The sequence below is a fragment of the Lampetra fluviatilis genome, chromosome 10 (assembly GCF_964198595.1).
Source record: "Lampetra fluviatilis chromosome 10, kcLamFluv1.1, whole genome shotgun sequence".
NCBI lineage: Eukaryota > Metazoa > Chordata > Hyperoartia > Petromyzontiformes > Petromyzontidae > Lampetra > Lampetra fluviatilis.
This window is the reverse complement of record NC_136284.1, coordinates 2,306,138-2,322,614: the sequence shown is the minus strand read 5'-3', so window position 1 is coordinate 2,322,614 and position 16,477 is coordinate 2,306,138. Positions and strand designations below refer to the sequence as shown.

Sequence of the window (16,477 nt, the reverse complement as noted above, 5' to 3'; positions counted from 1 at the left end):
AGTATAGCTCGGTGGGCCTTCTCTGGTAAAACAAACAATAGTTTTGACTTTAAATGTGTAATTTTCCATGACTGACGCAGGTGTGTGCCAACGGAGATGAGTGCCGCGCCAACGCTTGAGTGAACGCAGCGGCCGAGAGCACGCCACGTCGGCAGCGCCGCGAGACAGCAGCTCTCGTCTCACGATGCGGGACACATCGGAATCAGAATATTGATTTGGAGTGGAGGAATCCCACGAGATGCGAAACTCCTTTTTACAGACGTCCAGGAGTTTCGGCAAACCCGTCGCGCGTGGATGCATCCCGGGGCCGCACCGTCCTTGGGTGGGGGCGCGGTGGACGCTGGGGACGCTGGTGGCCTTGGGCCCTGGGCCGCAGATGCAGGCCCGCAGTCGGGAGGCCCCTTCGTCCCCACAGCGGGGGGCCCAGGAGCCGCCTCGCTCTCTTTGAGCCGCTGCTCCAGCTGCACGACGCGGCAGCTCGTCTCCCGGTTCAGCTCCTGGAAGGAATTGGGGGGGGGGGGGGGGGGGTGCGGTGGTGGTGGGGAGGGGTCAGTCGGTATAGAGGGGGTCAGGGTTCAGGCAGAGCTGCTGGGGCCCCCTGGAGTGGCCAGGGCCCGTTGGAGTTGGGGTCACACCCATGGTGCTTGAGTACATCTCTAGGGTCCTTCCCCGTTGCTACCTTCCTATATGCCCTCTGAGGTCACTCCCGTGGCCACCTCGGATCCCTACCTTGCCGGCCACCTACCTTGCCGGCCACCTACCTTGCCGGCCACCTACCTTGCCGGCCACCTACCTTGCCGGCCACCTACCTTGCCGGCCACCCACCTTGCCGGCCACCCACCTTGCCGGCCACCCACCTTGCCGGCCACCCACCTTGCCGGCCACCCACCTTGCCGGCCACCCACCTTGCCGGCCACCCACCTTGCCGGCCACCCACCTTGCCGGCCACCCACCTTGCCGGCCACCCACCTTGCCGGCCACCCACCTTGCCGGCCACCTACCTTGCCGGCCACCTACCTTGCCACCCACCCACCTTGCCGGCCACCCACCTTGCCGGCCACCCACCTTGCCGGCCACCCACCTTGCCGGCCACCCACCTTGCCGGCCACCTACCTTGCCGGCCACCAGCTGCTCGTTGGCCCTGCAGAGCTGCTGCTCCAAGTCCGCGATCCGCGCCAGGGCCTCGTCCTCCGTGTCCCGCAGTCTCCCGCGGGCCTGGGGACGGGGGAGCCGGACCACGCGTCACCACGGAGAGCGGAGCCACGCGTGGCTCCAGCCTCACGCGTACTAACCAGCCTCTGTAGGCTGCTTAGCCTTCAAGATTGGCAACGCCGGGACGCATCCAGGGTTCAAGTTGGAATATCAAGTTTATTTTGTTTATCCGGGCGAGAATAAAAAATGACCGGGATAGGAGTCTCATCTTGCAAGAGTGACCTGGTCACCAACGTGACGAAATCAAAAACAGGGCAGAGCGCAGGAATGGAGGGGCAAGTCGAGGTCTCATTTCCATCACGATGCAGCTCCAATGGAGATCGTGGCGAGTTTTGATTTTTTTTTTCTTAAACCGTGCACAAGAGCACAGCACGCGCAGTCGTTCATGACGCCACCACATCAGCGAGCCCTCCTCAAGCGACTCGTCCTGCGGCACTCCGCCGCCGCCGCCACGTGACGCGGTTACTCCGCTGGCTCCACGAGCACCAGTCGGGCGTCCCTCCCCCCCCTCTGGGGACTCACAATGGCCAGCTGCTCCTCGAGCTCGCCCACACGCTCCAGCGCGGCCGTCTTGGTGTCGGCGTCCTCCAGCAGGGAGCCCACGTCAAACACGTTGTCCAGGTACGCCTGGATCTGCACCTGGAGCCGCTCGCTCTCCGTGTTCTTCAACCTCTGCACGCGTTGGCGGCGGTCGGACAGGAACAGCGCAATGGTGGCGATGAAAAGGTATACATCGTAAATAACGCGATTTAACCCAAAAACTTTATTATGCATAATATGCAGGGGCGGTTTCTTCATTAGGGCGATTGGGCGACGCACCACCAATGTCATTCAACCACAGTCACGCTAGCCGTCACTGTGCCGCTGGATATAGTCCAATCAGCGCCATGCTACGTTCTGTGGAGTACCGCCTCTTTTTGGGCGATTTCCCTCCAGCTGAGAATCGCCCCGAGTGGTCCCATAGACTTACATTCAAAGATGTTTTTTTTCGAACGGCAGGCGCTGCAATGCATTCTCTATGGGTTCCGGGAGGGCTCGCCCTAACGTGCTTACGTCATCATACGTGCTTACGTCATCATACGTAAGCACGTTTCATCCAACAATATAATTTGTCGCCACCTAGTGGAATCTTTAATAAAATAAACCTGAGTGGTTTGTTTTAATAGTGAGTATAGAAACAAACAAGATGTATTTTAAGAGTCACTTTATTTTTCATTAATATTAAAGAAGTGAAGTTGCCTTTACATGCTTAAGCTGTTAATTTATCCATTGCATGGGTGGACCTTATCCTTATCAATCATCCAGACATTTGCCCCCCCTGAGAGATTTTGCAGGAGCCGCCACTGATAATATGGGTCGCGAAAGCCGACATGTTAAACTATACATCAGTGGCTTATAACGACATAGATGCTGACCAGCCCATACTGCACATCTGTGAAAAAGAGCTTCATAGCTCATTGGATTTTTCCTGCAGTCTAAATGAAGGTGAGATGGGAGGGAGAGGTGAGATGGGAGTGAGAGGTGAGACGGGAGTGAGAGGTGAGACGGGAGTGAGAGGTGAGATGGGAGGGAGAGGTGAGACGGGAGGGAGAGGTGAGCGCGCGTGCCTCCAGGTAACCGTCCAGCCCCAGGTGCGTGAACTCGTACTGCAGGTGCACGCGGAAGTTCATGTCCTCCACGGAGTGCACCACGATGTTGATGAACTGCATGCACGCCACCTGCACACGTGGAGGCGGGGTGCGAGAAACAGAAGAGTGGCGGCTCTTGAGAATGGCCGGAAGAGGGGGCTGTGAACCCGGCACTGAGCACAGGAGAACACAGTTAGGCACGGGAGTTATTCAGACCCCAACCACAACCAGAACCAACGTATCCACTTACACCTTAACCACAGCCCTGACCACATGAGACAATCACACCCAAACCACGGTCATAACTCTATCCTTCCTTAGCCTTGAGACACCGAGCTACTCAGATCCTAACCCTGTCCGTCACACCACCGCTTATCCGAAACCCACGCAGCCACCTGCTGCATCGTCTCCTCCACACCTCCTCTTCGTGTCCAATCGCTCCTCGCTCCGCCCGAAGCGAATCACTCGCACCGCGGTAAACTCACGACGAGTCCATCCCGAGGACACTCACCATGAAGTCCACCTTGGTGTCGTCGATCCTGAAGTACTCCATGAGCTTCTCAAATCGATACCTCTCCGCGCACACCTGTGGGACGCAAGGGGGTGTTGGGGTGGGTGGGGCAGGGCAGCTTACCACGGGGGGGCACACACCATCCCCTGCCCACACTACTGCCCTCACCTCGTCACAGGCTCGAGTAGCCCCACGTGGTCCCAGGAAGCTTTGGGTAGCCCCGTTGTAACACCAAGGGACACTCCGTAGGTGCAATAGCGGAAAACAGCTTCAAAGGGTGGAACATCTAGTGGTGAACAACCGTCTGCTTTTACTCATTCCCCGGAAAACGTCTCTGAAATTCACTCCCCATCTCCATGAGCATATTTCAAGAGAATTTGGAACCCACAAAACACACACACAGGCCTTGCGTTCCCGTGCTGTGCGGCACGGAGTTCTCAACGACACTTCATTAAGGTGTGGGGGGGGTACTCGAAAGTGACTTTAAGAACAGAAAGGAACAAAACGATTAAATGACGAGATGTGGAATCACGTGGCATAGACGGAATTGACTTTGACCTCTGTGGGCGCCACGGTGGCGAGATGTCAACTACCTCGCCTGGTATGCAGGAGGTCGTTGAGTTCGATTCCAACCTTGACGCCTGCTCTATATTTGGAGTTCTCCCCGTGGTTGAGTGGATTTTTCTCAAGGTCCTCCTGATTTTCCCCTCCACATTCATGAACACGCGCTTTAGAGAATGTGGCATCCAACATTTTTTCCACATGATGCCCCACGTTTGTGTGGCCAGGTCGCTTAGCAACAAGAGCTACGTGGTAATATAAAACGCTGAGTTGAGTTTTAGAGTCCAGCGGTGGGATCATAAGCGGCAGATTGGCCCCTGCACCCGCTGCCCCCTGCACCCGCTGCCCCCAGACGAGGGCGCCGTCCGTGATAGCGCGCGTCCCCCTCTTCCCGGGAAGGTGGTGGGGGTGACGGGGCGAAACGCTTGTTCACCCCGACAGCACTGCCCTTGCTCAGGGCCAAGATTAATCATTGATCGCCTCCTCTGGCAGAGCGGCTGAGAGGTCGATTTCTGCCCCGCGCCAACAGACTCGCTCGCAAGCGGATTAACCTACATTTCCCAGTGTAATCGTACGGACGCACGCGTATTTGTTCGCTCGTCCATTGGTGGAATATCCAACCAGAGGCTTAAATTAAAGTGAAATTAAAGCAGTGTTGGTGCGCGTTTCAGCTGATGCGCGCGCCTTGGCGTGATGGCGAATTACAATTCTCACACCGATCGTGGGCATGGGAACGAGCAGCGAGCGAGGCAGGGTCCTGTCACCTCTTTGAAGTTGTCAAAGGCAGCGAGGATCTTATCGTGGCCCCCCATTACCAGACAGACGGCGGCGAGCAGCTCCAGCACCAGAGCCTTGGTCCTGTCGGGGAGGACAACAAAGACGGCTCGTGGGACAGAGATACACAGAGACACACAGAGACACACAGAGACGGCTCGTTGGACAGAGACACACAGAGACACACAGAGACACACAGAGACGGCTCATGGGACAGTGACACAAAGAGACACACAGAGACACACAGAGAAACACAGAGACGGCTCGTTGAACAGAGACACACAGAGACACACAGAGACACACACAGAGACACACAGAGACACACAGAGACGGCTCGTGGGACAGAGACACACAGAGACACACAGAGACGGCTCGTTGGACAGAGACACACAGAGACACGCAGAGACACGCAGAGACACACAGATACAGCTCGTGTAACAGTGACACACAAGGACACGCAGAGACACACAGAGACGGCTTGTGGGACAGAGACACACAGAGACACACAGAGACACACAGAGACGGCTCGTTGGACAGAGACACACAGAGACACACAGAGACACGCAGAGACACGCAGAGGCACACAGAGACGGCTCGTGTAACAGTGACACACAAGGACACACAGAGACAAGCAGAGACACACAGAGACGGCTTGTGGGACAGAGACACACAGAGACACACAGAGACGGCTCGTGGGACAGAGACACACAGAGACACACAGAGACGGCTCGTGTAACAGAGACACACAGGGACACACAGAGACACACAGAGACGGCTCGTTGGACAGAGACACACAGAGACACACACAGAGACACACAGAGACGGCTCGTTGGACAGAGACACACAGAGACACACAAAGACACACAGAGACACACAGAGACGGCTCGTTGGACAGAGACACACAGAGACACACAGAGATACGCAGAGACACACAGAGACACGCAGAGACACACAGAAACACACAGAAACACACAGAGACGGCTCGTTGGACAGAAACACACAGAGACACACAAAGACACACAGAGAGACAGAGAGACACACAGAGACGGCTCGTTGGACAGAGACGCACAAAGAGACACAGCGACACACAGAGACACGCAGAGACGCACAGAGACGGCTCGTTGGACAGAGACACACAGAGACACACAAAGACACACAGAGACACACAGAGACAAACAGAGACACACAGAGACGGCTCGTGTAACAGAGACACACAGAGACGGCTTGTGGGACAGAGACACACAGAGACACACAAAGACACACAGAGACACACAGAGACGCACAGAGACGCACAGAGACAAACAGAGACACACAGAGACACACAGAGGCATGCAGAGACACACAAAGACACACAGAGACACACAGAGACACACAGAGACACACAAAGACACACAGAGACACACAGAGACGGCTCGTTGGACAGAGACACACAGAGACACACAGAGATACGCAGAGACACACAGAGACACGCAGAGACACACAGAAACACACAGAAACACACAGAGACGGCTCGTTGGACAGAGACACACAGAGACACACAAAGACACACAGAGACACACAGAGACAAACAGAGACACACAGAGACGGCTCGTGTAACAGAGACACACAGAGACGGCTTGTGGGACAGAGACACACAGAGACACACAAAGACACACAGAGACACACAGAGACGCACAGAGACAAACAGAGACACACAGAGACACACAGAGACAGGCAGAGACACACAGAGGCATGCAGAGACACACAGAGACACACAGAGACGGCTCGTGGGACAGACACACACAGAGACGCACAGAGAGACGCAGAGACACGCAGAGACACACAGAGACACAGAGATGGCTCGTGGAACAGAGACACACAGAGACACGCAGAGACACAGAGACGCACAGAGACAGGCAGAGACACACAGAGGCATGCAGAGACACACAGAGACACACAGAGACGGCTCGTGGGACAGAGGCACACAGAGACGCACAGAGACACGCAGAGACACGCAGAGACACAGAGACGGCTCGTTGGACAGAGACACACAGAGACACACAAAGACACACAGAGACACACAGAGACGCACAGAGACGGCTCGTTGGACAGAGATACAGAGACCCACAGAGACACACAGAGACGGCTCGTGGGACAGAGACACACAGAGACACACAGAGACGCACAGAGATACACAGAGACACGCAGAGACACACAGACACACGCAGAGACGGCTCGTTGGACAGATACACACAGAGACACACAGAGACACACAAAGACACACAGAGACACACAAAGACACACAGAGACACACAAAGACACACAGAGACGCACAGAGACACGCAGAGACGGCTCGTGGAACAGAGACACACAGAGACACTCAGATACACGCAGAGACACGCAGAGACGGCTCGTTGGACAGAGACACACAGAGACACACAAAGACACACAGAGACACACAGAGACAAACAGAGACACACAGAGACACACAGAGACGGCTCGTGTAACAGAGACACACAGAGACACGCAGATACACACAGAGACGGCTCGTGGAACAGAGACACACAGAGACACACAGAGACATGCAGAGACGCACCGAGACGGCTCGTTGGACAGAGACACACAGAGACACACAAAGACACACAGAGACACACAAAGACGCACAGAGACAAACAGAGACACACAGAGACACACAGAGACGGCTCGTGTAACAGAGACACACAGAGACGGCTTGTGGGACAGACATACACAGAGACACACAGAGACACACAGAGGAACACAGAGACGGCTCGTTGGACAGAGACACACAGAGACACACAAAGACACACAGAGACACACAGAGACGCACAGAGACAAAAAGAGACACACAGAGACACACAGAGACACACAGAGACACACAGAGACACGCAGAGACGGCTCGTTGGACAGATACACACAGAGACACACAAAGACACACATAGACGGCTCGTGTAACAGAGACACACAAAGACACACAGAGACACACAGAGACACACAGAGACGCACAGAGACACACAGAGACACACACAGACACACAGAGACACGCAGAGACGGCTCGTTTGACAGAGACACACAGAGACACACAAAGACACACAGAGACACACAGAGACAAACAGAGACACGTAGAGACACACACAGACACACAGAGACACGCAGAGACGGCTCGTTTGACAGAGACACACAGAGACACATAAAGACACACAGAGACACACAGAGACACGTAGAGACACACACAGACACACAGAGACACACAGAGACACGTAGAGACACACAGAGACACACAGAGACACACAGAGACGCACAGAGACACACAGAGACACGTAGAGACACACACAGACACACAGAGACACGCAGAGACGGCTCGTTTGACAGAGACACACAGAGACACACAAAGACACACAGAGACACACAGAGACAAACAGAGACACACAGAGACGGCTCGTGTAACAGAGACACACAGAGACGGCTTGTGGGACAGAGACACACAGAGACACACAAAGACACACAGAGACACACAGAGACGCACAGAGACAAACAGAGACACACAGAGACACACAGAGGCATGCAGAAACACACAGAGACACACAGAGACGGGTCGTGGGACAGATACACACAGAGACGCACAGAGAGACGCAGAGACACGCAGAGACACACAGAGACACAGAGATGGCTCGTGGAACAGAGACACACAGAGACACGCAGAGACACAGAGACGGCTCGTTGGACAGAGACACACAGAGACACACAAAGACACACAGAGACACACAGAGACGCACAGAGACTGCTCGTTGTACAGAGATACAGAGACCCACAGAGACACACAGAGACGGCTCGTGGGACAGAGACACACAGAGACACACAGAGACACACAGAATTGCACAGAGATACACAGAGACACGCAGAGACACACACAGACACGCAGAGACGGCTCGTTGGACAGATACACGCAGATACAGAGACGGCTCGTGGAACAGAGACGCACAGAGACACGTAGAGACGGCTCGTGGAACAGAGACACACAGAGACGGCTCGTTGGACAGAGACGCACAGAGACGGCTCGTTGGACAGAGACACACAAAGACACACAGAGACGCACAGAGACAAACAGAGACACACAGAGACGGCTCGTGTAACAGAGACACACAGAGACGGCTTGTGGGACAGACACACACAGAGACACACAGAGACACACAGAGAAACACAGAGACGGCTCGTTGGACAGAGACACACAGAGACACACAAAGACACACAGAGACACACAGAGACGCACAGAGACAAACAGAGACACACAGAGACACACAGAGACACACAGATACGGCTCGTGGAACAGAGACACACAGAGACACGCAGAGACACAGATACGCACAGAGACACACAGAGACATGCAGAGACACACAGAGACAAAGAGACGGCTCGTTGGACAGAGACACAGAGACCCACAGAGACACACAGAGACGGCTTGTGGGACAGAGACACGCAGAGACACACAGAGACACACAGAGACACAGAGACGGCTCGTTGGACAGAGATACAGAGACCCACAGAGACACACAGAGACGGCTCGTGGGACAGAGACACACAGAGACACACAGAGACACACAGAGACGCACAGAGATACACAGAGACAGGCAGAGACACACAGAGACACACAGATACGGCTCGTGGGACAGAGACACACAGAGACACACAGAGACACGCAGAGACACGCAGAGACACACAGAGACAAAGAGACGGCTCGTTGGACAGAGACACACAGAGACACACAGAGACACGCAGAGACCCACAGAGACACACAGAGACAGCGTGTGGGACAGAGACACGCAGAGACACACAGAGACACACAGAGACACAGAGACGGCTCGTTGGACAGAGATACAGAGACCCACAGAGACACACAGAGACGGCTCGTGGGACAGAGACACACAGAGACACACAGAGACACACAGAGACGCACAGAGATACACAGAGACAGGCAGAGACACACAGAGACACGCAGAGACGGCTCGTTGGACAGATACACACAGAGCCACACAAAGACTCACATAAACGGCTCGTGTAACAGAGACACACAAAGACACACAGAGACGCACAGAGACACACAGAGACACGTAGAGACACACACAGACACACAGAGACACGCAGAGACGGCTCGTTGGACAGAGACACACAGAGACACACAGAGACGCACAGAGATACACAGAGACACACAGAGACACACAGAGACACGCAGAGACGGCTCGTTGGACAGATACACACAGAGACACACAAAGACACACAGAGACACACAGAGACGCACAGAGACACACAGAGACACGCAGAGACACACAAAGACACACAGAGACACACAGAGACACGCAGAGACGGCTCGTTGGACAGAGACACACAGAGACACACAGAGACGCACAGAGACACACAGAAACGGCTCGTGGAACAGAGACACACATAGACACGCAGAGACACGCAGAGACACGCAGAGACGCCTTGTGGAACAGAGACGGCTCGTGGAACAGACACACAGAGACACACAGAGACACACAGAGACACACAGAGACACACAGAGACGGCTCGTGGAACAGAGACACACAGAGACACACAGAGACGGCTCGTTGGACAGAGACACGCAGAGACACACAGAGACACACAGAGACGGATTGTGGGACAGAGACACGCAGAGACACACAGAGACAGGTCATGGGACAGAGACACACAGAGACACACAGAGACAGCTCGTGGGACAGAGACACACAGAGACACGCAGAGACACACAGATGCGGCTCGTGGGACAGAGACACACAGAGACACACAGAGACACGCAGAGACACACAGAGACACACAGAGACACACATAGACACAGAGACGGCTCGTTGGACAGAGATACAGAGACCCACAGAGACACACAGAGACGGCTCGTGGGACAGAGACACACAGAGACGCACAGAGACACACAGAGACGCACAGAGATACACAGAGACACGCAGAGACACACAGAGACACGCAGAAACGGCTCGTTGGACAGATACACACAGAGACACACAAAGACTCACATAGACGGCTCGTGTAACAGAGACACACAAAGACACACAGAGACACACAGAGACGCACAGAGACACACAGAGACACGTAGAGACACACACAGACACACAGAGACACGTAGAGACACACACAGACACACAGAGACACGCAGAGACGGCTCGTTGGACAGAGACACACAGAGACACACAGAGACACACAGAGACACGCAGAGACGGCTCGTTGGACAGATACACACAGAGACACACAAAGACACACATAGACGGCTCGTGTAACAGAGACACACAAAGACACACAGAGACACACAGAGACACGCAGAGACACACAAAGACACACAGAGACACACAGAGACACGCAGAGACACGCAGAGACGGCTCGTTGGACAGAGACACAGAGACCCACAGAGACACACAGAGACGGCTTGTGGGACAGAGACACGCAGAGACACACAGAGACACACAGAGAAACAGAGACGGCTCGTTGGACAGAGATACAGAGACCCACAGAGACACACAGAGACGGCTCGTGGGACAGAGACACACAGAGACACACAGAGACACACAGAGACGCACAGAGATACACAGAGACAGGCAGAGACACACAGAGACACGCAGAGACGGCTCGTTGGACAGATACACACAGAGCCACACAAAGACTCACATAGACGGCTCGTGTAACAGAGACACACAAAGACACACAGAGACACACAGAGACGCACAGAGACACACAGAGACACGTAGAGACACACACAGACACTCAGAGACACGCAGAGACGGCTCGTTGGACAGAGACACACAGAGACACACAGAGACACACAGAGACGCACAGAGATACACAGAGACACACAGAGACACACAGAGACACGCAGAGACGGCTCGTTGGACAGATACACACAGAGACACACAAAGACACACATAGACGGCTCGTGTAACAGAGACACACAAAGACACACAGAGACACACAGAGACGCACAGAGACACACAGAGACACGCAGAGACACACAAAGACACACAGAGACACACAGAGACACGCAGAGACGGCTCGTTGGACAGAGACACACAGAGACACACAGAGACGCACAGAGACACACAGAAACGGCTCGTGGAACAGAGACACACATAGACACGCAGAGACGCGCAGAGACACGCAGAGACGCCTTGTGGAACAGAGACGGCTCGTGGAACAGACACACAGAGACACACAGAGACACACAGAGACACACAGAGACACACAGAGACGGCTCGTGGAACAGAGACACACAGAGACACACAGAGACACACAGAGACGGCTCGTTGGACAGATACACGCAGAGACACACAGAGACACACAGAGACGGATTGTGGGACAGAGACACGCAGAGACACACAGAGACAGGTCATGGGACAGAGACACACAGAGACACACAGAGACAGCTCGTGGGACAGAGACACACAGAGACACGCAGAGACACACAGATGCGGCTCGTGGGACAGAGACACACAGAGACACACAGAGACACGCAGAGACACACAGAGACACACATAGACACAGAGACGGCTCGTTGGACAGAGATACAGAGACCCACAGAGACACACAGAGACGGCTCGTGGGACAGAGACACACAGAGACGCACAGAGACACACAGAGACGCACAGAGATACACAGAGACACGCAGAGACACACAGAGACACGCAGAGACGGCTCGTTGGACAGATACACACAGAGACACACAAAGACTCACATAGACGGCTCGTGTAACAGAGACACACAAAGACACACAGAGACACACAGAGACGCACAGAGACACACAGAGACACGTAGAGACACACACAGACACACAGAGACACGTAGAGACACACACAGACACACAGAGACACGCAGAGACGGCTCGTTGGACAGAGACACACAGAGACACACAGAGACACACAGAGACACACAGAGACACGCAGAGACGGCTCGTTGGACAGATACACACAGAGACACACAAAGACACACATAGACGGCTCGTGTAACAGAGACACACAAAGACACACAGAGACACACAGAGACACGCAGAGACACACAAAGACACACAGAGACACACAGAGACACGCAGAGACACGCAGAGACACGCAGAGACGGCTCGTTGGACAGAGACACACAGAGACACACAGAGACACGCAGAGACACGCAGAGACGCCTTGTGGAGCAGAGACGCCTTGTGGAACAGAGACGGCTCATGGAACAGACACACAGAGACACACAGAGACACACAGAGACACACAGTGACACACAGAGACACACAGAGACGGCTTGTGGGACAGAGACACGCAGAGACACACAGAGACACACAGAGACGGCTTGTGGGACAGAGACACGCAGAGACACACAGAGACGGGTTATGGGACAGAGACACACAGAGACACACAGAGACGGCTTGTGGGACAGAGACACGCAGAGACACGCAGAGACACACAGAGACACACAGAGGCAGCTCGTGGGACAGAGACACACAGAGACACACAGAGACACGCAGAGACACACAAAGACACAGAGACACACAGAGACACACAGAGACACAGAGAGGCGGCTCGTGGGACAGAGACACACAGAGACACACAGAGACGGCTTGTGGGACAGAGACACACAGAGACACAAAGACATTGAGAGAGAGTAAGGCAGCGACGATGCTTCCTCATTGCGGCACAGACACGTTACACAACAAAGACAAAGATCCCCCATATAGCCTGAACAGACTGTTGGGGCAAGCGCTGTTAGTGAGCACCTATAAAGGCCGGCACTGCATACGAAGGGGTGGGTGGCCAACACCACGCCAGGCCGTCTTTGGCTCCACTGTTCTCATGTTTACACATCACACCCTATAATTAGTTGAGGCTGAGTCGACCTAGGGGAGGCCCAGGATCGGTTCAGGTAATCGTCACTGATGCTGATGGCCGCGAGCGGCAATCAAACGTGGGTCACCGGGTTCATAGCGCAGTGCACTTAATCACTACGCGACCGCTCCCCAAACACCACAAACACAAACGCGTACACTAATACACCTTGCATCCGCACTCACGTCCACAAAGATGTCAGTACACTTTATACATAAAGACAAAGATCCTCCGTATAGCCTGAACATACTGTTGGGCCAAGTGCTTTTAGCGAGAACCTATGAAGGCCGACACTATACACCAGCACCACGCTCGGCCACCTTTGTATCCCCAGTGGCGATGTGGGTTACACACCGCACCAGGTACTCATTTGAGGCTGAGTCGACGTAGGGGAGGCCCAGGACCGGTTCAGATAATCGTCACCGGCGTGGTGGCTGTGAGTGGAAATTAAACCCGGGTCTGCCGGGTTCGTGGCGCAGCGCCTCTCACCGCTGTGAACAAACACGTGTTCACACACAGACACCTCGACCATCCTTTCACTGGAGGGACCATGGGTGGTTGTCAGACGCTGTTAGCGAGCACCTGTTCAGGCAGTCACAGCGCCACGCCCAGCCCCCTTTGTCTCGGCATGAAATGGAATCTAGGTCGCCGGGATTGTAGCGCAGTGCGCCAACCACGACACAATTGCTCCCAAACTCTCTCTCTCTCCACACACACACAACATATATGTCCACACAAAGATCCCCCATATGGCCTTAACAGACTTTTGGAGCAAGTGCTGTTAAGGCGCAAGGGGGTGGGTTTCCAACACCACGCCCGGCCGCCTTTGTCTCCCCAGTGCTGATGTTTACACTCCGTGCTAGGGACTCGTTTAAGCCTCAGTCGTCCTAGGGGAGGCCCAGGACATGTTCATATATTCGCCACGAACGTTAGCCGTGCATGGGAATCGAACGCGGGTCGCCGGGTTCGTAGCGCAGCGTGTTGCCCACTACGTTCCCGAAGCCAAAGAACCCCCGGATATACTCAACAGACTGTTTGGGGCAAGTGCTCCCCCGTGCGCATGTACGTCGAACTTCTTTCGCACCGTACGTAGCCAACCGCGCTAATCGGAGGTGCGGGGAAAGGCCAACAACGACACGCGCACGGGGACAGTGATGAGCTCGGCATCTGTCAGCGCGGATCCCCGCGGCCGGATGAACCGGGCTCCCGGCTCCCGGCGCCGTGACGAACTCGGCTCGGCGACTCATCAAAGCGCATCGACGCAAGACGCGGAGGGCGCTCGCCCCTCTCCCTCCCCGCGGCACTGGTGGCGCTCAGCTGCTCCGGGCGGCGACTTGAAGGCGCTGGGGCTTGCCGCTGTTGTCTTGAGCGAGCGAGCGACCCCCTCCCCCCCGTGACGACCCCCCCTCCCCCCCCGTGACCCCCCTTCCCCCCGTGACGGTGTTAGCGCAACAGCGAGGTGATGGAGCAGCACGCGGGGATATACTTCCTGACCTTATCGCTACTTAAGGTACAGAGAGAGACATGCGCTTTTAAATCTATTTTTTTTGTTACCAGGATGACCACTTTTGGAGCTTTATGAACCCAGCGAACTCATTTTGACTCTCGCCCGCGGCTGCCATCAGTGGCGAGTGATATCAGAACAGACCCTGACCCCAACCCGCTCCGCTTCACCAACCTGCGGTGATCAGCGTGGTGAAGTATGGTCAAACAATCCCAGTGAACATGGGGGAGGAGGCCTTCGTACAGCGGGGGGTTGACCACGAGCAGCCGAGCCGAGAGCGTGCGGCTGCATCGACGCGCGGACGTCTCCACCTCGTGCCGGAGTCGAGCGCCCCCCACCCCCCACCCTCCATCCCCCCAGAAACTCACTCTCACCCCTCCCACAGAATTTGTTTAATAAACAGCGGCCAAGTTAACCGCGGATAAAGAGTGCGTGGTGGCGCACGACTGTTAGGCAGCACTTTTGGAACCAAGGGTTGCTGGATCGCGTCGGGATTTGTCAAAGTCCCTAGACCCCCCCCCCCCCATCCCGGGCCTTCGCTGGTGGCCAGCGGGAGATGCTGTCCAGCGAGTGGCTTGCTGAATCTGTCTGTGCGCCATCACCTCCTACGAGAGATGGGGATTCTCTGCTTAGTGTGGTTTTACTTCGACACATTGCAAAAAAATATTATTGACGGAATAGAACAAAACACCCCAATGTAGCAGGACCCTCCTGAAAGACTCAAGCGAGGTTCTCCTATATCAATGGGGTCATCATCATCATCACGAATACTATTTCCCGTCCTGCAGAAATACTAAATCACTGTGCTCCTTACGACGGACTCCTCATTGGCTGCCCATCTCCTCGCCACTTTGTCACTGCTCACGTGGGGTCGGTCCCGTTGCTCGTGTGGGGTGCGTGGGGGAGGGGGTGCGTGGGGGGGTACGTGGGGGGGTGCGTGGGGGGTGCGTGGGAGGTGCGTGGGGGAGGGGGGTGCGTGGGGGAGGTGCGTGGGGGGGGGTGCGTGGGGGGGGTGCGTGGGGGGGGGGGGTGCGTGGGGGGGGTGCGTGGGGGGGTGCGTGGGGGGTGCGTGGGAGGTGCGTGGGGGAGGGGGGTGCGTGGGGGAGGTGCGTGGGGGAAGGTGCGTAAGGGGGGTGCGTGGGGGGGGGCGTGGGGGGTGCGTGGGGGGTGCGTGGGGGAGGGGGGTGCTTGGGGGAGTGGGGTGCGTGGGGGAGGGGGGTGCGTGAGGGGGGTGCGTGGGGGGGGGGTGCGTAAGGGGGGTGCGTGGGGGGGTGCGTGGGGGGGGGCGTGGGGGGTGCGTGGGGGGTGCGTGGGGGAGGGGGGTGCTTGGGGGAGTGGGGTGCGTGGGGGGGGAGCGTGGGGGGGGTGCGTGGTGGGGGTGCGTGGGGGAGTGGTTGCATGGGGGAGG

The 16,477-nt window shown here is 55.8% G+C and overlaps 1 protein-coding gene across 1 annotated transcript in view; it reads right to left on the bottom strand.

Annotated features, from left to right (window-relative positions):
- The window catches only part of LOC144934407 (formin-like protein 3), a 55,449-nt gene that overhangs the window by 19,788 nt on the left and 19,184 nt on the right, over positions 1-16,477 (bottom strand). The window contains exons 9-14 of the mRNA XM_078860129.1: positions 4,677-4,770; positions 3,352-3,426; positions 2,820-2,930; positions 1,735-1,884; positions 1,114-1,215; positions 314-497 (exon numbers count right to left, since the gene is read on the bottom strand). Of these exons, the coding sequence (XP_078716255.1) occupies positions 314-497; positions 1,114-1,215; positions 1,735-1,884; positions 2,820-2,930; positions 3,352-3,426; positions 4,677-4,770 (716 nt within the window). The remainder of the gene's footprint in view (positions 1-313; positions 498-1,113; positions 1,216-1,734; positions 1,885-2,819; positions 2,931-3,351; positions 3,427-4,676; positions 4,771-16,477) is intronic.